This window comes from Mustela erminea, chromosome 1 (genome assembly GCF_009829155.1).
Source record: "Mustela erminea isolate mMusErm1 chromosome 1, mMusErm1.Pri, whole genome shotgun sequence".
In the NCBI taxonomy this organism is placed as follows: domain Eukaryota; kingdom Metazoa; phylum Chordata; class Mammalia; order Carnivora; family Mustelidae; genus Mustela; species Mustela erminea.
Window position 1 is genome coordinate 204827996 of NC_045614.1, and position 27597 is coordinate 204855592.

General features: G+C 38.1%; 1 protein-coding gene across 2 annotated transcripts; it reads left to right on the plus strand.

The window, feature by feature from the left end:
* Positions 1 to 12160: 12160 nt before the first annotated feature.
* Positions 12161 to 26389, plus strand: N6AMT1 (N-6 adenine-specific DNA methyltransferase 1). 2 transcript variants are annotated; one of them, XM_032353373.1, is made up of 6 exons: positions 12161 to 12346; positions 14592 to 14678; positions 15408 to 15498; positions 20358 to 20441; positions 24563 to 24704; positions 26023 to 26389. In XM_032353373.1, the coding sequence occupies exons 1-6, from the start codon at positions 12213 to 12215 to the stop codon at positions 26127 to 26129; spliced, it is 645 nt and encodes a 214-aa protein (XP_032209264.1). In that variant the 5' UTR covers positions 12161 to 12212; the 3' UTR covers positions 26130 to 26389. The 2 variants fall into 2 exon arrangements, with proteins under 2 accessions (XP_032209264.1, XP_032209273.1); XM_032353382.1 differs by lacking the exon at positions 20358 to 20441 and having other exon boundaries at positions 12162 to 12346.
* Positions 26390 to 27597: the final 1208 nt, after the last annotated feature.

Here is a 27597-nt window from a genome sequence, read left to right on the forward strand (position 1 = left end):
TAGATGAATCCCTGCTTATTTCAAGCAATATTTCATAAGAATAAAAATGTAGTACAATAAATATTAAACATATGCATTTGTGGATTTTTGGTTTTTTGTTTGTTTTTAATAATAACCCTGTATACAGATCAGGGCTCATGACTTTATTTTTTTCCCCTTAAGATTTTATTTATTTATTTGACAGAGATCACAAGTAGGCAGAGAGGCAGGCAGAGAGAGAGGGGGAAGCAGGCTCCCTGCTGAGCAGAGCGCCCGATGTGGGGCTTGATCCCAGGACCCTGAGATCATGACCTGAGCCAAACACAGAAGCTTGACCCACTGAGCCACCCACGCACTCCATTCGTTTTTATTAAGTAGGATTTGTCAGTTTCTAAAAGTAATTTAAGATGGAAGTTTGTACCTTTTGACCACCTTCACCCAATTCAAAAGGTGCAAAAATGTCCAAAGATGCAAACTTTTACTTGCAAGATAAATATGTTCTGGGAATATAACAAATAACATAATGAGTATAGTTAACAATACTGAAGTGTATATTTGGAATTTGCTAGAAGACTAGATTTTAAAAGATCTTATCACAAGAAAAAAAATTGTGACTATGTGAGGTGATGGAAATTCACTAAAAACCTACTGCAATAATCACTGCAAGCTGGTGCAGCCACTCTGGAAAACAGCATGGAGGTTCCTCAAAATGTTGAAAATAGAACTGCCCTATGACCCAGCAATTGCACTACTGGGTATTTACCCTAAAGATACAAACGTAGTGATCCAAAGGGGCACGTGCACCCAAATGTTTATAGCAGCAATGTCCACAATAGCCAAACTATGGAAAGAACCTAGATGTCCATCAACAGATGAATGGATCAAGAAGATGTGGTATATATACACAATGGAATACTATGCAGCCATCAAAAGAAATGAAATCTTGCCATTTGCGACAACATGGATGGAACTAGAGCGTATCATGCTTAGCGAAATAAGTCAAGCAGAGAAAGACAACTATCATATGATCTCCCTGATATGAGGAAGTGGTGATGCAACATGGGGGCTTAAGTGGGTAGGAGAAGAATCAATGAAACAAGATGGGATTGGGAGGGAGACAAACCATAAGTGACTCTTAATCTCACAAAACAAACTGAGGGTTGCTGGGGGGCGGGGGGGTTGGGAGAAGGGGGGGTGGGGTTATGGATATTGGGGAGGGTATGTGCTTTGGTGAGTTCTGTGAAGTGTGTAAACCTGGCGATTCACAGACCTGTACCCCTGGGGATAAAAATATATGTTTATAAAAAATAAAAAATTAAATTTAAAAAAAAAATCACTGCAAGGTTATAAGGCAATTACATTTCAATAAGATAGGGGGATGGAAGCAATTTAAAGATCTGCTCTGATGACTTAGGGAAAGACAAGATAAACAGGTACCTGAGTTGGGGCTCACGAGAAAGGAACTCCAGGTTTGTATTAATTATTTTTAAGATGCTTTTCTAAATTTCCTCGGGCAAAGCTTCACTCTCACTCCCAAGGAATTAGTGTCACATCTAGCTTGAGTGAGCATAAAGGTATATTTTCCTACAAAAAATGTAATAAACATTTTGATAGGAATCCTATGCTTTGCTAAATTTGTGCTATAAAGTAGATCAGCAAATATTTAAGTCAAATCAACAAATATTTAATGAGAATATTATGGTGGAATATTCAATCGCTCAAACTATAAATTCAGCTTTCTTAAAAATAACCTCTACTTTTTAAATTTTCCTTCACTGAAAAATCAGTCCAGGCAAAATGGTAATTGACTTACAAACTTTTAACTGAACCCGCCAGAAGGCTGTCCTTTTTATGCCATCTCTTCAACTTAATCATCTGCTGCTGTTCTAGTTATATGCTAAAAGAGAGGATTGAGCCAATCAATGAAATTTTATGACACTGTGTTCCTGAACCGCCTAGATCACCATCTGAATTCCCCGCTGCACCATGTGCTCAGGCCCCAAATCTCTCAGAGGATGTATTAGTCAGCTGCTTCCCTAACAAAACACCAGAAACTGAGTGGTTTAAGCAACAGACATTTATTTCTCCCAGTTCTGGAGGCTGGAAGTCCAAGATCTGGGTACCAGCAGGGTTGAGTTCTGTGGAGAGCTTTCTTCCCGGCTTACAGATGACTGGCTTCTCACTGTGTGCTCACAGGGCAGAGAGAGAGAGAGAGACAGCAAGCTCTCTGACCTCTCCTCAAACCAGACATTAATCCCATCATGAAAGCCTGCCTTCTCGTGACATAATATAGATCTACTTAATCTCCCAAAGGTCACACCTCCATAAGAAAGGGGAGAGGGTGAGGCAGTTGCACAATTCAGTCCATAGGAGGGGAAATGCAAGATTCAGACAAAGGAGTGCCTCTGAGTGATGCTACACATTCTGGGAGACCTGACTAAGGTCAGCTTTTTCCTTATCCTCCAGCTCTCCTGGGGCTTCTTCCAGGCTGGGAACAAAGAGTAAATGTGATAACTGCTGAGCTCATTTCTCAGGATCACTAAATGAGCATCCATGTGTAACCCCGAAGGATGTTTTCTACACCAAAGTGTAACTTTGCTCTTAAACAATTAACATCCTTGAAATGATGTCTACGGACAGTGAGTTTTCCTGAAATGGCATCTCTAAGCAAAAACCAAATGCCTAGGTAGGAGTATGACTCTCTTAACTAATCTTACTTTTTTATAGTATTTTTACTTTTCTTGACTTAGAAATGGATAGGGTAAATTTTCAGAAACCTGAAGAATGATTCAATTTATTATTTTTAAACTAAAACGCTACTGTGTTGAAAAGAGAAGTGAATGATGAGTATCCAAGCAAATCATTTCTGTGAAAACTCAGTTTCAAAAAGACACTGAATTTCATTCATGATTTATCCTTAAAAGGAGAATATAATTATTAACTGTAGAGATTAACTGGAAATGTTGTCTGTTCTGTGCTTTATTCTGTATAAAATGCAACGTAATTATGCCTTCTGTTGTAAATTTCAGTAAAGCATGATTTAATATTACAGCAAGGGTGCCATTAAAATGTGAATATTAACTTTCCAATAATTTCTAGAAATTGAAATGGAATCTGTTTGGCAATAACATGACATTTTGACACCAATGAAAATATTTTATGTAGTTATGTAAGCAATAAAAATAAATGTTTTGTAAAAATTTATCCAGAAGGACTTATAACTAGGAAAAACAATCATAATTAACAAGATTTCATAAAGTGCTCAGCAGCCAAAGATAACTTTTAAGCCAGCTGAAGGTGATGAGGTCATTGCTGGTCCTAAGTTCATAAGATCTGACCACCTGTAGAGATTTTTTTAGAGCACTTAAAAGAATTAATTTTCCAACTATGGACAAGCTGGGAGAGTCTCCCTCTTTTACATGACCTTCTATTGTGCCAAAGTAATGGAATTGAACGCACCCTCCCTCGGCTTTTCAAACAGCTGTTCCTATGGTGCAGGAGTAAATGTGTAAACCCTACCAGTACCAGCTGGAAAAAAGACAGGAATCTCCTATTTCTGAATGTATTATGGAGCCTAGATTTTGTTTCCAGGATAAAATGTGTCCAAAAGCAACCAAATTTAAGAAGAGGGTTGTGAAATCATCCCAGGGATGAGTAACCATCCTGACAGTTCAACTGGCTGATGCAAGCAAAGCTGTCCGGTTAGGACGCATCCCGCTTACTGTCCTGATCATGCTGTATTAGAGGAATCATTCCTATGCTTTAAACTGAGATCATTATAGCATGAGAATGTTAACAATAGCAACATCTTGGGCGCCTGGGTGGCTCAGTCAGTTCAGCATCTGCCTTTGGCTCAGGTCATGATCTCAGAGTCCCGGGATCAAGCCCCATATCGAGGTCCTCGTTCAGCAGGGAGCCTGTTTCTCCCTCTCCCTCTGCTGCCCTGCTTGTGCTCACTCACTCTCTCTGTCAAATAAATAAATAACATCTTTAAAAAAAAAAAAAAGGCAATAGCAACAACAGAAGTACAAAAGCCATATTGTATAGATATGTTTTTTCTCAATGTGATCATCACTGATCACTAAATTTCTAAAGCCTATTGAGGATTTTTGAAGTCAAATAATAATGATTATGACGATAATAACAGGAGGCATTTTGTTAACTAAAACATGCTTATCTTTTAACTCTACTTTAGTAAAGGTACTTAAAATTAACTTCTAAGTCTAAACAAATAACAAAATTATATAATTTTTAAAGATTTTATTTTTAAGTAATCTCTATACCCAATGTGGGGCTTGAGCTCACAACCCCAAGATCAACAGTTGCATGCACTCCCAAATAAGCTGGGAGCCACCCAGGCGCCCCACGTAAAGTTTCTTTAAATAGACTTTATTTTTTTTTAAGATTTTATTTATTTATTTATTTGACAGAGAGAGATCACAAGTAGACAGAGAGGCAGGCACAGAGAGAGAGAGGGGGAAGCAGGCTCCTTGCTGAGCAGAAAGCCCGAGGTGGGGCTCGATCCCAGGACCCTGAGATCATGATCTGAGCCGAAGGCAGCGGCTTAATCCACTGAGCCACCCAGGTACCCCTAAATAGACTTTATTTTTTGAAGCAGTTTTTGAGTTACAGCAAAACTGAGTGGAAAGTGAAAAGTTCTCCTATACCTCCTACACACATACACACCAAGCTTCTTCCACGATCAACATTACACACACACCAAAGACATACATTTGTTACTATCAGTGAACCTACAGTGACACATTATTATCATCCGAAGTCCATTGGTTACAATAAGGCTCACACTCGGTGTTGTACATTCTAAAGATTTTGTTAAAATATATATATATATATATGTATATATACATATATATATATATATCATATTCGCCACCATAACAGTATTACCTGGGATAATTTCACTGCCCTATAAATCTTCTGTGCTTCACCTATTCATCCCTTCCTCCTCACTAACCCTTGGAAGCTACTGATCTTTTTCCTGTCTCTATAGTTTTGCATTTTCAACAATGTCATATAATTAGAATCGTAACATACATAACCTTTTCAAATTGGCTTCTTTCACTTCATAATATATGTGTAAGTTTCCTCCATATCTTTTCATGGCTTAATAGTTCATTCTTTTTAAGGCTTAAAAATATTCTATTGTCTGGGGGCACCTATGTGGCTCAGTTAGTTAAAGCATCTGCCTTGGGCTCAGGTCATAATCCCAGGGTTCTGAGATCAAGCCCCACATTGGGCTCCCTGCTCAGTGGGGAGTCTGCTTCTCCCTCTGCCCCTACCCTCACTCATTTTTTCTCTCTCTCTCAAATAAATTAATAAAATCTTTAAAAGAAAATTTTCTATTGTCTGGATGTGTCACGGTTTTATTTATCCATTCACCTACTGAAGGACCGAATAATCTTGGTTGCTTCCAAGTTTTGGCAATTATGAATAAAGCTGCTACAAACATCTTTGTGCAGGTTTTGACATGGATATAACTTTTCAACTCATTTAAGTAAATCCACGGAGCATAATTATTGCATTGTATGGTAAGAGTATATTTAATTTTGTAAGAAACCACCAAACTGTCTTCCAAAATGGCTATTCCACTTTGCATTTCTAAAGCAGTCTATGAGGTTTCTATTGTCTACACACTCACCAACATTTGGTGTTGTCAGTGTTCTGGATTTGGGCCATTCTAACAGGTAAACCATTGTATCATATTGTTTTGAGATTTCCTAATGACATATAATGTTGAGCATATTTTCATATGCTTATTTGCAATCTGTATTATTTCTTTGATGAGATGTCTGTTCAGAACTTTTGTCAAATATTTAAATTTGTTTTTTTTTTCTTCTCTTTGAGTTTTAAGAGTTCTTTATATATGTTGGGTAACAATCCTTTATCAGATTTGTCTTTTGCAAATACTCTTTCCCAGCTTGCGCCATAGTATTTTAAGTGTAATAATCAACCCTGAAGGATGGATGCTTTATGGAAACAAAAAACATATAGAAAGAATTCTTTGGTTGTAAAAATTTAGACTCGTTTTTTAAAGATGCACTGAAAATGGACTATGTTAGGTTTATGGGCTATCTCACTGACTACTGAACTATGGTGGAATTAACTGAAATCTCCCAAAGAGTCCCCTTATATCAAGAGGAGATTGGAATCTAGTCAAGATTGGTGCCAGTCTTGGATTCATGGAGAGCACCAGCAGCAACTTGTGGTTTCTGTTAAAATGCACCCAGGCTTAGATGGGACAAGAACCTGTTAAAATAACTTTCAAAAAAAAAAAAAAGACGCAAGGATATTATCTTTTATAGTGCAAGAGACTTGGACCAAAGCCTTTTTAAGATTAAATATATCGCTTGTTACAGTGTGCTATTAAACTCTGTTGTCTCTGAGAAAAATTAATTCGCATTAGGAAGATGAAATCAGAATGTCTAAGCATTTGATCCTACTACCATACCACCAAAACCACTAGCACTACCCCTAAAATAACAAATCTAAAACACCTCTGAAATAAGAAAGCAGTACTATAATATACCAGAAAATGCCTGGAATCCCCATATATATCAGTGATGGCTTTACTGCATACAAAATTCACTCTAATTTGGGTAAGCTAAAGGGGATTCGTTACAGGATAGCTAATGGGTATCAGAGCAGTTGGGAGGCCTGAGAAGATCCGCTCTGGGCTGGACTTCCAGGAACACATTGTAAAGCCACATTACAGAACTGACCTTCTGGACCTGCCAAAAGGAATTGGCTGCTCTTGCTGGCTTCAGACCCAGACCACCTATGCCACCACCCACAGCAGCAAAATAAAGATGTACCCTGCCTCTCAACACCTACAAAGGTAGAGCCCTAACGCTGAGACCCCTGCCACAATTGTTGCAGAAAATCACGCTCCCCTACGCTCGGCTTGCCTGCTGAAATAACAGAGACAACAGAAGTCAGCCTCTGCTTCAGAGTGTTCCACTTGTGCCTTCTAAAGCTCACGTGTTCTAAGTGATCAGTGGAACCGAGATCACATCCAAAACTAGAGCTTCAAAGGAATCTAAAAAATGTAGTTTTAAGGGTTCCAGCCTCAGTATTTCAAGAAGGCCTTCTAGAAGAAAGATGGAAAGGATACTCCGTGAGGTGATACACTGTTCCACCCATCCTGAAAAGAGAGTTGAAAGCATATAATTGTTCAAGGAAAGCCAGGGCAATTCCAGAAGAATAAGTGTCCAGGCTGTGGACACAATTTATTGGAAAGAATCATGGAGCAACCACCAGAGTGGCTGATTTCATCACCTTCCATCTGGAGTAGAAAACACAGATATGCCGGAGCATTGGCTGTAAATGTTGGGCCAGAGGCCAAGCTCAGGAGGAGGAGGGAGCTCTACTTCCCTAAAAGAAGCTTACTGGGATGCCCTGTGTGGCAGCTAAACACCCCCTCTTCTACAATCCCTGTTGCTGACTCTCCTGTACATAATACCTTCACAGGCAGGCTGACCCAACCTGAACTACAAAGACAGCCGTGCAAGCAGAAAGTAAACTCTAAAGTAAGCAAATACCATGAAAGAGTAACATACAAGCTAATGAACATCACTAAGGGAGAATTTATGCAGCAAACAAATGGAAACTTTGAAAATAGTACAACTGAAAACCACAGAGAGATGAGAATGGATACTGTATCTATGAAACAAAATACTGTTTTTAAGAACCCCAGATTAGAAAAAAGAAAATGCTTACAAATAAAAATATTAATAGGTAAACCAAAAGGCAGAATATATTCATGCTCGCTGGAAGCCTAAATTGTGCTCAGAATGACAGAGATGGTGTTATAGGTGCTGTGGTCCACCACCCAGATCCCTGCCGGGGACCCACACGTTCTGCCACCTGCTGGCCGCTGGCAGCTCACAGCCAAGTCTCTCTCCAGGAATTACCCTTGGGAAAGAGACTTGCTTTGCCCAAGTTTATGTCCTTTCCCTAAAGGCACACAGACCCCCTTGCTTGGATTCAGGACAATCTGAAGGGTCATCCCAGCCCCAAAGCTCCCTGAACAGTCAGGTGAGGCCTTTCTTAAAACTGCATCACAGTTCAACTTCTCCTTTTACCCTCCTAATCTTTCCCTCCCAGATATTGTCTCCGAGAGAACTTAAGCAATAAGCCTTCTATCTGCAGCTCTCCATCTCCGCATCCACTTCCAGGTAGCCCAATCTAAGGCAGATAGAAAGAATAAAAACAAAAAGACCTGAAGACATCGAGTGCGTCTCCATCTATATGATTGGAATTCCAGCAGACAAGAACAGAAGGGAAGGGAAGGAAAAAACAAAGAACCTATAAATAGACTTCCCAGAATTGATGAAAGAAAGATACTGAAAAAGTCCACCAACAAGATGAAAATTTAATTTATGTATATAACACATATTATATATTATATATGTTGACTTGCATGGGGCCGCTTTGGTGGCTCAGTCAGTTAAGCATCTGCCTTTGGCTCAGGTCATGATACAAGGGTCCTGGGATGGGGTCCTGCATCAGACTCCTTGCTCAGTGGGGAGCCTGCTTCTCCCTCTGCCTACAGCTGCCCTAGCTTGTGTCTCTGACAAGTGAATAAATAAAATCTTTAAAAAAAAAAAAAACTAACAACCTAGTTAATAAGGTAGATCCAATTAATATAGCAACATCCATACTTTGAAACCAGAAAATAAACTTTTCTTAGAGAGTATTTTCTTAGCACAACACATAAATAAAAAACCAGATTTAATCATTTTTAAATATCTGCAGAGTAAGAGATATTATAAACAAAACAAAAAGGCAATAGCAAACCAGAGTAAAGTAATCACCAACCATCTGTGAGACGCTTCAATGTAGTATGTATTTTGTGGTTTTGCCCAGCACTTATATCAGTGCTATGATTTTGCTCTTGGGGTACCATTCTGGCCGTCTTGTGGTGATGAGGCCTCCTCCCAGGCCCCAGGGCAGGTGTGAGGAAATCAATTCACGATATATCTGGCCACCAGATCAATTCAAGCATGAGCCCATTTGGGGCCAGTAAGAGGGAGTGAATGACAGGACTTGAGTGCAAGTGACTGAAAAGGACTCTGCCACTGAATTTATGGAGTGAAGCCATAAGACGTAGCCATCCCGGCATCAGAGCGAGGGCTAGCCTGAGGATGGAGCTGAAGAAACAGAACCTAGGGATGAGTCCCAGAGACATACTGGTGCCTAAATAGATTAGACAGAAATAACCAGGATGCTCGATGTCTTTAAATGTACTGGGATGGGGTAGAGTCAGGCAAGGGGTAAACAACTAGAAAAGACTTTGAGGCTGAACTGTGATATGTAGATAACTATGCAAATGAAAGAGCAGTTATTACTAGATGTTGTGGGTTCAATCACATTCCCCAAAAAGATATGCTGAAATCCTATATATATATATATATATATATATATATATATATATATATATTTTATACATATATGTGTATGTATATGTATATATATACACACACACATATATATACATGCACACACACATATACATGTGTCTTTATTTGCAAAGTGTCTTTCCAAACGTAATCAAGTTAAAATGAGGTCATACTGGATTAAGGTGGGCCCCAAACCCCATAACTGGTGTCCTTATAAGGAAAGAGGTTTGGAGGAAGAAAAGATACACTGGGAAGAAGTCCACATGAAGACCAGGGCAGAAATGGGAGTTATGCTGCTGATGGAAGGCGAGGAAGGCCAGAGATTGCTGTCAACCATCAAGGGGTAGACGAGGCAAGGGAGGATTCTTCCCTAGAGCCTTCATAGGGAGCCATGGCCCTTCTACCATGGATACTGTATTTCAGACTTCCAGAACAGAAAGGATAAATTTCTGTTGTTTTAAGCCATCTAGTTTGAAATAATTTGTTACGGCAGACCTAGGAAAGTAATACAACAGATGATTATTAACTTAAAGGCAAAGCAAAAGGTTCTGCAAGGAAGTAACAGGTATAATACAGAAATCAGTTCCAGATACCATTTCTACAGACAGAATAATGTAAAAATCAATCAGTCAATCAATCACAACATAACCATATTGGGAATAGAAGGAGAGGGGGGCTGGCAATTACATTTGTTTATTGGCAGCAGGAGAATCAAATTCTTGCCTTCTATCATGTGAATTTTACCTTCTATCATAAGAACTCAATAGATAATGTGAAAATTGAGAAATGAAGTAATATTGTTATAAGCTTGGTATATAGAGATATGGATAAATGGCCAAAGAAACAGATAAAAGTTGAAAATTGTCATCTCTGGAGATTGAGAAATTAGATCTTGGTGTACTAGACTGGACTGCTTTTCATTATAACTCATGTAGCACTATTTGGCCTATTAAATTACGCATGTATCAACTTTAATGGAAATAAAAAACAAAATTCAAAAGGGAAAAATAGGCAAAAATGAACAGACAGTTCACAAAGGAAGAAATTCGGATGAAGAACATATGAACACATGCCTAAACTCTATCACAACCAGGCCAATTCAGTTTAAAATAAATTTTAAAAATAAGTCTAATAATAATAAATCAAATATTAAGTCTCCCACCAACTAAACACAGTTTGGAAAGAAATTTGGAAGTTTGAAAATGTTTAGTAAAATTGAAAATGTGTATACAACACTGCTAATCCATTCTGGCTTGGATCCCAGGAAACTTTTGTACAGGATCAGAAAAAAGCTTGTTTGAGAAAGTTAATCACAGTGTTGTTTAAAATAATGAAAATCTGGAGAGGATTACATGTTTACCAATAGATATTTATCCATTCCAGATAGGATATTTTATATTTACATATAATACTATCTGGCAATGAAAAAGAATGAAAAGGAGTAAACTAACTTTATATATACATATATAAACACAGAGTAAGAATTTTCAGTGAAAAAGAAAAGGGAAGAACAGTTTGTCCAAACTATTACCAGCGAAACAAATTTGACAACATACTAACCATTAACTGCTCATGAATATCTGAAGGTAAAAACATAAAAACATTGATTGGAGGGATACACGCTAAATTCATGAGAGAAGTCAGGTTGGAGAGAGGTTTCCAAAACGGAACTGAGGATGAATACAGAAAAAACATTCACTTCGTCTGTATTATGTTAGTTCTTATATTTAAAAACTCTTTTAAGGATAGGAAATTGGCTCTGCAGATTTTGGGTTTGTGAGTCTCCATGATAATGAAGCTAATTCGTTATAATAAATATTACATTTAACACGTATTAAATAGTAAAAATATGTATTTTTAAAATAAAATACTCTTAAGGAAATATGAGAAAATAGTATTAATTATCAATTCTGGGTGACAGGTACTCAGGTTTTTAAAAAATGGTATCTAGGTATTTACCTGTATTTTTTGTTACTCAAGTTTTAAAAACTAGATGTAAAAATGTTTTATTGGAAAATTGCAAAAATTGACTCAAAAAGAGTACAAATGTCTGAAGAATCTAACAATCTATAGAAGATGCCCCAAAACAGCAGAGAACCATCCACTAAAAACAAAAAACGAAAAACAAAAACAAAAAAACCCCACTAAATCCATCCAATTTCATGGATGAGTTCTACCAAATGTTCCAGAAACAATGTCCTAACTCATCTGGTGAGGACAGCATAATCAAAACAGAGCTAGATTATTAGCATTCCAAATTCAGCAGGATATTAAAAGAAAAATCATCTTGCTTGAGTGAGACTTATAAAAAGTGCCTTCATGATTCAACATTAGGAAGGTAATTTTTATAATATACTACAGTAAAAAATTAAGTGAGAAAAAAATTTTAATCTTAAAGCTCAAAACTTAAAGTTCAATTGATGTTTAAAAAAGTAAAATTTAGTAACCATTATGTATTTTTTCAATTCTTTGCAAACAAGAAATAGAAGAAAACTTTTGAATATAAAGGAAAAAATACTCCCTTTAGTCAAAAACAAACAAGGACGCCCTGCATCAAGGGCTAACCCATGAAATAAAATAAATTTAAATATTCTAAATAAGAAAGTAAATGTCAGCAGTTGCAGATTACGTAACTGTTTACTTAGAAATTCCAAGAACATTCACCGACAAACTGTTAGAAATAACAAGCCCAGATTCGTCTCTCCGCCTCTGGCGCCCCGCCCCCACTGCTGCGCCCCCTATTGCCCCGCCCCCCGCTGCTGGGCCTGCGCGCGGGGAACTTCGGCGCCTGCGCGTGGGACAGAGGGAAGAAACATGGCGGCTCCCAGCTTCCCAACACCGCTGCATGGGCACGTGGGCCGCGGCGCCTTCACCAATGTGTATGAGCCCGCGGAGGATACGTTCCTGCTGCTGGACGCGCTCGAGGCAGCAGCGGCCGAGCTGACAGGGTGCGAGGAGGACGAGGGTCCCCGCGGGAGAGGGCTCGGGCGTCCTGCAGAGGCAGCGGTGAAGGAGAGCCGGGGAAAGAAGGGATGCAGTCTGCCCCGAGAGGAGGCGGTGTCCGCAGACGTGGCGAACATGGATACCAGAACCCTTCCAGACGATGTCCCTTTAGATTCCTGTAATGAGCGGGCCGGGGACCTCTCTACTTTTGCCATCGTGTTGCTTTGGTCCCAGGAGCTCCACCGCTCCTTACTACGCCAGCGCGTATCTTTTCCACAAGCCCCCGAGAGCAGTGATGTGATAACACGTTTAAAAACCAAATACCCCGGAAAACGTGGCTTATTAGTATAAAATGTTTTCGTCAGTGTTAAAAGTTGCGTGGCATTTAATTTACTCACTGTACAAAAGCACCCAATAGTAAGGGAAGGGCACAAAATGAAGTGAGGTGGTGGGATCGTGGCGTGGATAAGTATTTTGAAACCCACTGAATGGTATATTCTGCCCTGAACCACCGGCCGGTTCGCCACGTGTGGCTGCAGAACCCTTGAAACGTGGCTAGTGCGACTGCAGAGCCTAATGTTTCATTACCTTAAAATGTTAAACTAGCTACAGAGCTAGCAGCCTATGGAATTTTCCCTAGCACTTTGTAAATAATAAAATTGACTTGTTGAAGTGCCCCCCCCATAAATTTTAAATGACATTAAAAGAATGAATACCTGCATTGTTATTTTTTTAATGAAAGGAATCCGAGTAATTAGATTTATTTAAAGATCAAGACTTGAAGTTGGATGATCTCAAGATGAAACCGCAGTCAGGCTTCATAGATCTGTATTTCTGTATTGTGTTTCTCTCTCTTCAACCTGGTCAGATTTTTCCATCTATAAAGTGCCCCAACGCTTATTAAACCAGCTTTTCATTGTAAACGATGGAACTTTGGGACTTACTGGAATATAGAACGGTATATTTCTTTTTGTAATTTGTCTTTTAGTCCCAAGATAGCCCAGAAAGATTTACAAGCACAAATTGCACTGCAAAGTATGCTGTGAAAGGAGCTGATTTTGTTATAAAGTCAGATTATTTCTGTTCTTGGGATTCTGTTTATGAAAGCATAATACTTATTTTCAAATAAAAGCCTCCTGATAAGGTTCAACAGACCTTCCCACAGATTAATAAAGTTTTGTCAGATAATGTGGATTGATTCCAAAAATTAGAAGCTGCTAGAGTTTATTTTTGGATAGTTGTTTGAGGCGTTAGTAGCCAGCAAGACCTAAATCCCATTAAACCCATTTCTGTGATTGGAGAAAACTAGTGCTTCTGATGCATATGTAGATTATAGGGAGGGAAGTAAATTTAATTGAAGGTTAAAATAGAGAGTAATAATTTATTCAAAAGCATTTTAAAATTATACTAATATTATAAGATCAGATTCTGTGAGATTTTCTCAGTTCAGTGTACAGCTGTACAAATAACAAATTTTCTTCCTGCTCTAAATCTATTAAGAGAAAGGGGGAATTTTTTTTCCCTAGGATATGTTAATGGATTTGTGAATATTACGTACTTTTAAATGATAGAGAAAACATCATAAATAAATAGTATAATAACTAACCCTATCATTTTAGGGAAGTACTAAACTACTAAACCCCTCTGAGAAGGATTGATGTTTTTCATATTAATATTTTCAACCCTCAACCTTATTCCATAGGTTTATATATACTATATATTCCATATATATTATATGTTCCATATATTCCATAATATATATTATATATTCCACTATAATGTTTTGTAGTAATTAATTGGAAGACATCTATTTTATGGACTTTAATTACACACCCCCAAACAATTCTGAGTTAAATAGTATTACATGAGCACAGAGTGGTTGTCAGAAATTAGTGTGTTTATAAATTTCTTTTGTATTTCCGTGTATTTGCAGATGAGTGATGCTGGAGAAATACACATTAAAAGTAGATTGAGGGGCGCCTGGGTGGCTCAGTGGGTTAAGCCGCTGCCTTCGGCTCAGGTCATGATCTCAGGGTCCTGGGATCGAGCCCCGCATCGGGCTCTCTGCTCAGTAGGGAGCCTGCTTCCCTCTCTCTCTCTCTCCCTCTGCCTGCCTCTCTGCCTACTTGTGATCTCTGTCTGTCAAATAAATAAATAAAATCTTAAAAAAAAAAAAGTAGATTGAGCATCATTTTCTGTGATGTATATTTTTATCCTACTGTACTCATTTATTTTATTTTGCTTTTTTAGAGTGGAAATATGCCTTGAAGTTGGATCAGGGTCTGGAGTGGTATCTGCCTTCCTAGCCTCTATGATAGGTCCTCAAGCTTTGTACATGTAAGTATAAGTATATCAAATTCATCCACATCTTCCACTAAGAAATTCACTAGGGGTATGACTGCCGGAATGAAATCATTTTTATAAATGAATGGTATATATCTGAAAGGGTCTACTTAAGTGTAGTAAGGACTCAAGATATAAATTATTCTTCCCTAAACATTTTAACTGCATGTCCAAAACTGTTCCATCATACTACATAATTATAGAAGCAACAAAATAATTTTTAGGGTATTTCTAAATTTGAAATTTTTTAGGCAATGATTACCAGAAAATATTTGAAAATTACTTAATTTTTTAAGAAAATTTGAGAATATGGAAAGTTTAAAGAAGAAAATAAAAATCATTTCCAATTCTACCACACATGGTCCAAGTGTGTTTCTTTCTTTTTTTCCCATTCCCTATGTTCTTAATATTGTATCATGACTATTTTTCGAAAATTCCTTTTAAATTTCATTTTTGTGGTGGCATAGTATTCATTAGATTCATAATTTAATTTCTTCAGATGTGTATGCATGTATGTGTAGTTTCTACTCTTGCATGTTATATCAATATAACAATCTTTTTTATTAATATAACATCTTGTTTATTTTTCCTTCACCATTATTAAAGCATTTTCATTTTTTTCTAAATCTGCTTTGTAAAAAAGCTGTGGAACATTTTTAAATTTTTCAGTAATAGGTTGCCTCATGGTCATAAAATACAGTTTTCTTTCTTTTCTGTTTCTAGGTGCACTGATATCAACCCTGAAGCAGCAGCTTGCACTCTGGAGACAGCATACTGTAACAAAGTCCACATTCAGCCAGTAATTACAGACTTGGTGAGCTATTCATCCTTGTCCAATAATACTTAATTTCCTTTTCAAATAAGTTAAGGTTAAGATGATTAGGTCAAAGAAGCTTGAGTGATAAATTAATTAACTTTTAACCACTAAATATTATACCCCATAATTTACAAAGTAAATTCTTAACTGATGTAATTCATCTTGTCCAAAATTCAAAGGAAATTTCTACTGTCTTGGAAGGATCAGTCATCTTTTGGTCAGAAGTGACAGAGAATCCAGTTTAAACTGGCTTAAGTAAAGTGTGTGGCTTCACACACACAGCTGTGCCAGCTGGCCTCAGGAACTCAAATGATATGACAGGCATCTTTTTCTTAGCTCTGAACTTCTCTGTTGGCTCTATGTCTAGGTAGTCTTTTTCTTCTTGGTAAGAAGATACTTGCATGTCTATTTCTCACTTCTCAGCAAACACCTCCCTTATCCTTCCATGGAAAGAAACTCTTTCTATTTAGTTAGCCTTACAAGCCCCAGAATGAGTGTTGCTTGGATCGTCTTGGATCATATGCCATCTCAAAATCTCTCACTGTGGCCAAAGGGGATTGAAATATGCAGATGACTGGTTTAGGCCTGAGTCATAGTCCCACCCCGGACAGCTGCATTGGGATCAGCCCAACCCAAGCTAAATTCTCATTCTCATTGAGAATGAGAGGATAGAGAATTTACCCATTAGAGATCAAGGAGATGAAATCAGAAGGAAGAGGGGAATGAGGCCTGGAAGGTAAAAAAACACACCACAATTACAGAACCATCATTTTAAGTTACACATATATTTCCCAGTCGCTGTTTTCCTTTAATATTTTAATTAGTAAGACTTTGATAATTTTGGATATTTGTTGTTGTTAGAAGTGCTTTTTTGTAAGCAAAGAATCTTAACACCAAGTACCAGATAGGGATAGAAATAAAAATGCTTTCCGTGCTTCGTGATGTGTATTCTTAGTGTTAAGAGTATTTAGCTTTTCTGCTTTTTTAAACTCAGAAGTGATTTTTCAGCTTAGAAGGAATTAAGCCAAATATGTAAGAAATTCTTACCTATTAGAACTTGTTACTGCTATTAAAAACTAGATTATCAAGAAAGGTACTCAGGTGATTTACATGGGATCACCATGAAGGTTTCGCCCTTTAAAATTTTAACTTATTTCTTTATTGTGTCCATGATTAATGTTAAATATATGGTTTTGGTATAATAATAAAACTTTAGATAAATAAGAAATTCAGAATATATTTATTTTAACAGAGGTAGAAACTGAGGTGAGGTTCATTTTTTAAAGTCCTGTAACTAAGAGAGTGATAATTACAGAATTTAAGCCCAGACCATTGAGTCTAAATCTAGAAGTCTCCTGGCTGTTTCAGGACATGGCTCATGGTAGTCCGTGCCAGTCAACTCTTTCGGTGGTTTGAGGTGATGGTGACCCTGAATGCTGACAAAGAAAGAAGGAAGAAGGAGGCATTAGCACAGATTATGATCCACTTACAAAACTCTGTGTTTAATATTCAGAACAGTAGGCATAGATGACCACAGCCATGATCAAAATCATTGTTTTAGATAACTCAGCTTACCTGTTTACAAAGCAGTACTTTTATTTTGCTTCTTTTTTAGTTTTAGAAAAAAGACTTTTTTCAGATATGTCATATGGCTTTCCTTACATTCCTAAAACAAACTAAACATAACTTGATCTTTGATTGATTCCGGGTCATTAAAATGAGCCTTAGTTCCTATTCTGTGCTAGCTGTGATGAGGATTACTCAGGGCTTTCTGCCTTACACTGAGTAGCTAGAGCCTGCAGTGATTTGAGTTTTCATTTCCTCTCTTCTTTGTCTCTTTTCTCTTGCTTTATGTTGTCTTATTTTACTGTTTCCTGTTAGTGGCATTTCCGCTCTCTCTTTCCATGTGCTGTTTGCTAGAATACCAAACAAGTGATTTAGTTAAGCTTGTATTTAAGCTAAGAGTTCAGGGGCTCTAAATAAGAGCCTCTCCTATAAATCAAGTACATTTTGCTGTTTGAATTTAAAACTTCTTGTCAGAGGCTATTTTTGCTTACTTCCCCACTTTTAGGTCTGTTCTAATGTTCTGAGACCACCCAAAAGCTGAATGTGGAATGGGGGGGGGGTGGGATTAGACCTTATATCCAGTCTACAGTGACTTTCTCATTTAAATCCATTTCCTTTCTAAACTACATAATTTTCTGTATTTTAATATCAATTTTTTCCTTTATTTAAAATCCATACTGCAATGATTATTAATATATAGTACCTCAGAACCTTTTTTTTTTTAAGATTTTATTTATTTATTTGACAGAGAGATAGAGAGCACAAGTAGGCAGAGCAGCAGACAGAGGGAGGAGAAGCAGGCTCTCCGCTGAGCAGGGAGCCCGACATGGGGTTCATTCCCAGGACCCTGGGATCATGACCTGAGCCGAAGGCAGCCTCTTAATGACTGAGCCACCCAGGTGCCCCCACCTCAGAGCCATTATAAACAATTACAAAGCAAATTCTTTTTTAGTTTCCCTTCTCAACATTTCTGGAAAATTACCTTCTGGACTTTTTTTTTTTTTTTTTTTTAACAATGTGAGAAACTTAATTTCTTTATGTAATTGAAAATTGGTGATTTCAAATATATTTCCTCATGCTGCAGTATCACTACCAAAAGGAACAGCAGATAACTAGTCATCTTCCTACTTGCAGACAAAGGTATTCCTGAATCACTTCCCTCAAAAATGTTACTTTTCACTTTTTAAATGAATAGAGAAAGAAGAGGTACCTCCATAACAACACCTCCTCAAAGATACTGTTCGTGTGTTCTCTTTGAACTTTACAGTTAACAGGCCTATTAAGACGACAAACAGAAATGCTTTTAGAAACCAGGATAAAATGGAAGCTGTAAGGCAGTGTTTCACACTGTGTGTAAATAGCCCAGTGATGTGCCCAGGACTGAGACGGTATGACTGAGTGTTAAATAACTTTGAATCACATGATGTAAAAGCTCTTTCCTCTCTAATCCTCCTTCAGCCATTTTGATTACATCTGGGAGAAGGTCTCAGTTTTAACACCTTTAAAACATTTGCAAATGTCTCTTTTTTTTTCCTCTCTCTCAAAGATTTTATTTATTTACATATTTATGAGGTGCCTCGTTAGCCAGTAGTAGCACGTCAGTCTCATATTTACATAGTTATGTATTTATTATTTATGTGAAAGACAGACTGTGAGAGAGAGCACAAGCAGGACATGAGGAGGAGAGGGACAAGCGGGCTCCCTGCTGAGCAGCCCCCCCCACAGTGAGCGGGTGGGGGTGGGGATGCTTCATGTGAGGCTCCATGTGGGACTCAGTCCCAGGACTCTGGGATCATGACCTGAGCTGAAGGCAGATGCTTAACTGACTGAGCCACCCAGGGGCCCCACCAAATGTCTCTTTAACAGAGAGGCAGAAGGCCTGCGTCACTCTCAGACTGGAAGCAGTAACTATAACCATGACATTTTTAAAAATTTATATCCCATTTATTCTTGTAGTCATTTCTGTTTCCAGGAACTAATACTGATTTCCCTTTAGAGCAAATTTATTTAACAAAAAAAAAAAAGGTCCTTTTAAAGAAAAATATTTAGTGAATAATGGTAGGTCTCTGTGCCTATATGGGAGAATTTTAAGAATGTTAATAAAATTCCTGAGACTTCGGACCCTGCCTTGAAGTACTTCAGCTATTCCATCTCAAGAAACAGCCTCAGGGGACGCCTGGTTGGCGCGCAGTTGGTTAAGCGCAGTTGCTAGGTGACCGACTGATCCACTCTTAATTTCAACTTGGGTCCGGATCTCAGCGCCTGTGGGATGGAGCTCCACATCAGGCTCCGTGCTCAGTGGGGAGTCTGCTTCCTCTTCCTCTGCCCTGTTCAGGCATGTGTGCATGCGCTCTTTCTGTCTCTCTCTCAAATAAATAAATCTTAAAAAAAAAAAAAAAAAAGAAAAAGAAAAGAAAAGAAACAGCCTCAGAATTCATGGATGAGAGTCTCTACAAAGTGGCAATTGAAGGAAATGGCTTTAGGGGTGATGTCCCATCCACATACCGTGTTTTTACCTTACTGTGCCTGTGACAGCGCAGGGTGGCATGACGAGACCAGGTTCTGTGAGTAGGTGTGTAATTCAGTCATCAGAGGAACCAAAGGAATACTTTAAATGGCATTGTGCCCTGAAAGCACTTTGTTGAAAAAGACATTTTTGTTGTGGGTTCACAGAAAATTGCACCCAATGGTTTAAAGATTTACAAAATGCCCAACAACTGAGATTTTCAGTGTTTCTTTTACTTTTTTCAGTCCTCTCTTTGATATCTAATTGTTCCAGCCAATACATTTATTTATATATCTTTATTTTATGAGTAAAGCATATATATATATATATATATGCACATATATGTATATCTATTTTTATACGTATGTATTTTCTCATGTTTTTTGTTATCTCATAAAACATTTCTCTTGGTTACAGAAAATAAATGTTTAAGCTAGAGCAATAGGTTAAAAACATATATCTATATAGAACATAGGAGAGCTTGCTTCCTTATTTAATCTTCCAAAAGTGAACCCAAAAGTAAACATATGAGCTGTTGAAAAGCAGAGGCTTTTTGTACATTCATTTTATGTTCATCCTGATAAATAGTTTAATTTCCTGTTTTTAGGTAAATGCATTTAACCTATATCTGAAGAAAATATAAAAATATTATCTCTGTCTATAATTTTAGTCCTCTAATGCATTTTTCTCTAAAATCATGGGAAGAAAGTATTTTTAAAGATTTATGTATTTATCTATTTTAATTCTGAGTCCAGTTTAAAATTCTGACTATTAAAACATTTAGGTCAAAGGCTTATTACCAAGATTGAAGGAAAAAGTTGATCTTCTGGTGTTTAATCCCCCCTATGTAGTGACTCCACCTGAAGAGGTAAGATGGTAACAAGATTTAATTATTAATATTTTCAGGTATTTTCCTTATAAAATCAAAGGAACTCATTATATGACATTAATCAGCTGCTGATTAATACAGACCGGTCTGATATTACTCATAATTGTCAATAGTCAGGTATGTTGGTAGACACAGGAAAGGAATCTCAAACGAATGGAAATACAGTGACCCATATTCATCCTTACAATTCCTATTAAAATCAAGCCATATGTTTAAATTTGTGTATGTGTCCCCTTTATCATGAATGGCAAATTTGCAAAACAATATTTTTAATCATCCTTAAATTCATTATGGGAATTCTTTCTGAAAGTCAACAATTTACTCCTTTCACAGGTGTGGGGGCGCTGATTCTTATTTCAGGTAGGGAAAAGAAACATCTTGAAATACATGATTTGGAAAATCTCAATAATGAAGAGGTAAATCATATCTGAATTTAAAGAGAGAATGGTCAAGGTTGACAAAGTTTAATAATGAACTAAGGCCGCTTTCCTTGAACTTTTCATGATCCTGTTTTATTCATCAGTGAATCATGGCAAGGCTGATAAACATTGTCCTCTGCTGAGATGGCAAAGTCTGTGTAGCTGCTATTAGTACGAAGGGCAGCTAAGCAACTGAGAACTTCTTGCTCCTCTGACTAGGAACACCTATGAGAGGGAAAGTCATTGTGATAGGGTTAACAGAGGTTGAGGCCAATGCAGCTTAGTACCACTCTTTAGGAAGGGACTGTGTGAATAAATCTCAAGAATGATAAAAATGTTTCAGTCCCATAATTTCAGTCCTTGAGATATAATTGAAGAAAATCATTCAAGGGACGCCTCAGTGGCTCAGTCGATTGAGCCTCTGCCTTTGGCTCGGGTTGTGACCCCAGGACTCTGGGATGGAGTCTTGTGTCAAACTCCTTACTCGGTGGCTTCTCCCTCTGCCTCCCGCTACCCCTGCTTGTGCACTCTGTCTTGCTGTCTTTCTCTCTCACAAATAAATAAGTAAATCTTTAAAAAGGGGGGGGGGGCACCTGGGTGGCTCAGTGGGTTAAAACCTCTGCCTTTGGCTCAGGTCATGATCCCAGGATCCTGGGATGGAGCCACGCAGGGAGCTTTCTGCTCAGCAGGGAGCCTGCTTCCTCCTCTCTCTGCCTGCTTCTCTGCCTACTTGTGATCTCTCTCTCTCTCTCTCTCTCTGTCAAATAAATAAAAAATATCTTTTAAAAAAAAGAAGAAAGAAAAGATCATTCAACAGTAGAATAAAAGTTGATGTTCATAAAAATATGCTTATTGCATGTTTATTTATGATGGCAAATAATATGAACCTATATATGTAACAGAGGAAATGCAGTTAAGTACATCATGGTCTATCAGATCTGTAAACTTCTGGCGAGACTAGTGAATGAAGAGGAGAGTCTGGGAACATGGGGACACGAATGGGCTTCCTTTCTCCCGCATTTCCACTACGAAGCTGCGTACTTGCTTCTGCTGAGCTGCTGGAACGCGGAGATGATTGAGAGGAGGCGGGACCTCTGCTCTTTCACAGTCCCAACAGCTTGAGCGGGTGTCATAATTCCCATGAGCTGAGCAGTTAGCTGCACAGCAGAATCGAAGTGTAGGACAATGAAGACTTCCTTGAGCTTTAAAAACATGTTTTACAAAATAAAACATTAGGAAATTAATTAAAAGAGGATCTGGTCTCTGTCAAGACCTAATCGGTGTTCTGGAAACCAGATGAAAGATTATAGTGCACAGCGCATGAAGATAAAAAGAAGGAAATTATGAAGGCAAAAGATAAGAGACTTAGGGTTTAGATCCAGGAGACATAATATAAAAATAATGGGAGTTTGTGCATCTAAACAATTGTGGCTGTACTTACTGGTATATCTAGAAACAGGAGCTGAGGCACTTCTAGTGTGTGCCAAGGATCAAGAGCAGGCCCAGCAAGGCTCAGGTAGCAGGCAAGCAGCAGACCACCAAACATGACTCCTCCCTGGAAAGATGGAAACACTCCTTCTGTGGTCTGTAAGAATCTGCTTGTGCCAAGATATCTCCCCGTAGGGTCATTTCTAATTCAAGCAGATAAACCTGGCTGAGCATCCCTGGGGAGGCATATAAACAGGGTCTAGCACAGAGGGGTCCTAGTTGAGAAGAACGAGAGACAGGCTTATCACCATCCAGTGTGTCTGTCCACAGACCATTTTACCTGATGAAACATCCATAGAATGGGCTGCACCAAAATACAAGGGTAAACCAAGGAAAAGGAAGACAAGAGCCCCAGAAAAAGAAGTAATTCTAGGAATGCCAGGAAAGAGAAGTCTCTAGGAGGAAAGTCTTGACAGAAAACAAAAGAACTGATAAGTTTCCTAACATAATTGGTGGAAAATTGTATCAGGACATTTATGATAGATAGGGAAATAATTTAAATTAGATGTGAAAAGGGGCGCCTGGGTGGCTCAGTTGCTTAAGTGTCCAACTCTTGGTTTCAGCTCGGGTCCTGATGTCATGGGTGGTGCAGTCAGGCCCGCGTGGGACTCAGCGCTCAGCAGGAGGCTGCTTGGATATTATCTCCCTCTGCCCCTTCTCGGCTCCATTGCTGTCTCTCTAAAACAAATAAATAAATCTTTTAAAAAACTTAGATGCAAAAAAATTTTAGCAAATGAATGCATCAGGTGCTCATCAATAGCTACATAAGATAGGATACTTTTGCATTATAAAATCTTAGGCCGCCATTAAAAGAGTAAATCAGAACCATACCTGGTCATATGAAGAGCTCATCTGAAGGTATTGTTGATTGAAAAAAGCAAGATAATTGGGTAAAAATACAGAATATAATTCTGTCTTTGTAAAACATGGACAAAAAAGAAAAAACTCGGTGTGTGTGTGCGTGTGTGTGTGTATCTTTGTGTGTGTGAGAGAGGGAGAGAGAGAGATCGGGAAGGAGCAGACAAGCAAAACAGTAAAAAGGGAAAGTGCAGGTTTTTTTTTTAAAGCAGGTATAATGAATGTATTTCTCTTATTGATAAAATAGTATAGGTATAAAGAAATTTAAATTAATGAAGAAAGTATACCATTTAAATGAATAAAAACAATAAGCATGGGGACACCTGGGTGGCTCAGTTGGTTAAGCAGCTGCCTTTGGCTCAGGTCATGATCCCAAGGTCCTGGGATCGAATCCCGCAGCGGGCTCCTTGCTCGGCAGGGAGCCTGCTTCTCTCGCTGCCTCTGTCTGCCTCTCTGCCTGCTTGTGTGTACTCTCTCTATCTCTGGCAAATAAATAAAATCTTTAAAAAAAAAAAAAACAGTAAGCATGATTGTATACAATTAATTTAAACTAACCTATGGACAAAACCAGTGAAAGATATAGGAAGAAAATAATTGTTAGGATTAAAATAGTATTTGAATGGTTTCTTCAAAATATTCTCTAGTTTTGAAAACAATATACAATGATAAAAATCTAAAAATTTTTAAGACCTCGTGAAATCTCATGGGTTTTGCTTTTATGATATAATTAGATTGTTACATGAAGAAATGCTTTGGTGAGCCTTTATGTATTAAGTGGGTTCCCTAAAAAGGTCTATACAATTCATACTCTAATCTAGAAGAAAGCCAGATTGAGCGGGACATGTTGAAACTAACTTCCTGCAAAGTAGATCTCTTATAATGTAAGAGCTCCCTTTTAGTTTCTTCCTGATTCTTCTGTAGTAAGTATAAGAATCACTTAATGTCTATCAATATAAACACTGCATAAATAGTAACAACTACTACTAAGCACTTGATATGGACAGAGCAGTGTTTTCAAACTTCAAATATAGTTCCTCCATGATTCTAGCAATGGAAGAAATTAATTTGTTATCATTTTTCTACTTTTACAGTTGAAACTATTGCTTTTCTGATTTTACAGATAAGGGAGAAAACTAATTCACAAAAATGACAAACTTACATAAGGTCACAGGGCTAGGAAATGGTGGGGCTCAGATTCAACTTTTCTGCCTCATGGACAGCAGTAAAATCAAAGTATATACTTGTTTGATGAATGTTACTTGTCAGAAAGATTCTGTGTGTGATTCTAAATGTAACTTGAATCAAAACAAAACAGTCTTTTCTAAATGGTCGCAGGTAGGAAGTCACGGAGTAGAAGCAGCTTGGGCTGGTGGCAGAAATGGTCGGGAAGTCATGGACCGATTCTTCCCACTGGCTGCAGATCTCCTGTCACCAAGAGGATTCTTCTATCTAGTTACCATCAAAGAAAACAATCCAGGTAATCCAGACCAGTTTATCTTTAACCACTTACTTTAAAGTACTTTAAAGATAAACCACCAGTTTATCATTAACCACTTTGCTGAAAGCAAAACTTAGTAATGTTAAAGACTATAAAGTAACCTGAAATACTATAAATAGAATCACTGACAACAGCTCACAACAAACATAACACTCATATTGAAAGAAGAGAGAGATTTTAAGATGTAGTTTTTTCGGGCGCCTGGGTGGCTCAGTGGGTTAGGCCGCTGCCTTCGGCTCAGGTCACGATCTCAGGGTCCTGGGATCGAGTCCCGCGTCCGGACTCTCTGCTCAGCAGGGAGCCTGCTTCCTCCTCTTTCTCTCTCTACCTGCCTCTCTGCCTACTTGTGATCTCTCTCTGTCAAATAAATAAATAAATAAAATCTTTAAAAAAAAAAAAAAAAAGATGTAGTTTTTTCTTGTTTTAGAAAGTACAGTTTTCTTAAGGGGGGGGAGGACAGTTTTTCCCCTAGTTGATAAGCTCATAATTCAAACACAAAGTCTGTAATACCCTCATTTAACACCTCACCCTGAGTGTTACGGATTTTCTCTCCACATGGTGGTCTTCTCCCACCACATTGTAGTCTTCGTGCCCTTAACAATTCTGCTACGGACTCTTCAGTTTGTGTGAGGTTTTGTCATGGATATGGCTCATGGGATGGATTTTTAGATCTTGGTTTCCAGATGACTCCGTAACTAAATTGACCGTAATCTTTCTTCTCTTTCACTACAGAAGTTTGATTTTCATCTTATACCTTACATCCTTAGCCCTTCAAATCACATCACGATTACTAAGTTTTCCTTTGTTTATAACTCCATTTTCTTAATTCAGTCTTTTTACTCTGACTTACTTACAAAAGGGAAGGTGTTGCTTTTTCAGTATCCCTGAAAGAAATAAGCTACTTCATTTACTCGCACTGTTTAGTGTCACTGTACAGTCTGCCCTCCTTTCATTGACTTTTTTCATCCCAGAGGAATTGTGGAAGGCCAGGATGGGAGCGAAGTAACTAAACTAATTATTTGCTATAACGACAAATGTAATTAATGTTTGAATCCAGAGTAGCCACCGCTGCATAGCAAGGCAGTTCAGTCTGATTAGAGTTCTCCATGATACCTTGAAAATGCAGGTGCTTCCATCTGACCGAAGTCCGTCTCAATAGAAATTTACTTGGTATACATTATTTTCTCAGATGAGTAGAATTTGTAAATAGTCTGCATTTACAATCATACTGTTTAATGATCATACACTCTTCACCAGATGACTTTGATTTTACCTTTTGTATTAATTTTTATTCTAGAAGAAATTTTGGAAGCAATGTCAACAAGAGGTCTACGAGGAACTATTGCACTTTCCAGGCAAGCAGGCCAAGAACTCCTCTCAGTCCTGAAGTTCACCAAGTCCTGACTTACAGTGTGTGCTGTGTATTATGCTGGATATGTACATATTGATAATATTTATTATATTGAATATATATATGAATATAAGAGAGGGAGAAGCTGAATGTATTTGGCATATTTTGAAACTGAAGTCATTTCTTGGTTAACAAGTGAAATTGTCAGGTTTTATAGAAAAAGGTGAGAAGAGGGGCACCTGGGTGGCTCAGTGGATTAAGCCTCTGCCTTCGGCTCGGATCATGATCTCAGGATCCCGGGATCAAGCCCCGCAATGGGCTCTCTGCTCAGCAGGGAGCCTGCTTCTGCCTCTCTGCTTGCCTCTCTGCCTCCTTGTGACCTCTCTGTGTCAAATAAATAAATAAAATCTTTTTGAAAGAAAGAAAGAAAGAGGTGGGAAGAACACAGCATAGGTAGGTAGGTAATCACTCCTATGGAAATAGTTGCGTAAGTGCTAGTAAATGCATATATGATATATATAATTTGCATTTTATATATAAAATCTGAACAGGAGTGATATATCCAGCCACTAAACATGAGTCAGGTCTGAAGGTGTTCCTAATATACCATTAAGTGAAAAAAAACATTACGGAACAGTTTAATACTGTTGTATACATGTGTGTATAATTTTGAAACCCAGCAGAGGGTATGTGTGTATGTGAACATAGGGTCTTCTCAGACGATACATGGCAGGAGGGAACAGGGGATTTTGCTCTTTTATGGTACCATTTGCACAATGATAACAAAGGACTTGTTTATTTGTAAAGTGTTTTCATTTAAAAATTATTTTTAATTTACTTTCAGTTGCTCATTGTCTCCATTCTATTTCTATTATTTAGAATGCCTTCTGCCTCCATGTTTCTCCCTGGTCATATTTTTCCTGGCTTTTATCCTTTATCATATATTTCTGTTTTCTTCTTGCCTATAATGTGTAGGGTCAAAATGAGCAGAATCTAGAATTTATTTTTAACTGGGCTAGGAGTGCCTGGGTGGCTCAGTTGTTGAGTGTCTACCTTGAGCTCCTGCATGATCCTGCATGATCTCAGGATTCTGGGATGGAGCCCCAAATCCCCCATATCAAGCTCTCTGCTGGGTGGGCAGCCTGCTTCTCCCTCTCCCACTCCCGTCTCTTGCTGTCTTTCTGTCAAATAAATAAATAAAATCTAAAAAAAAAAAAAAAGAAGAAAACAAAAATAACAATAATAACTGGGCCACAGAATCAATTGGAGAAGCTTTTGAAAATTTTAAGTTCCTAAGCCTGACCGTAGATCCATGGACTCCTCTGCTGAACAGACCTAAAAATGGCATCTTTTCAACATGGGGGCTTAAGTGGGTAGGAGAAGAATCAATGAAACAAGATGGGATCGGGAGGGAGACAAACCATAAGTGACTCTTAATCTCACAAAACAAACTGAGGGTTGCTGGGGGGAGGGGTGGGGAGAAGGGGGGTGGGGTTATGGACATTGGGGAGGGTGTGTGCT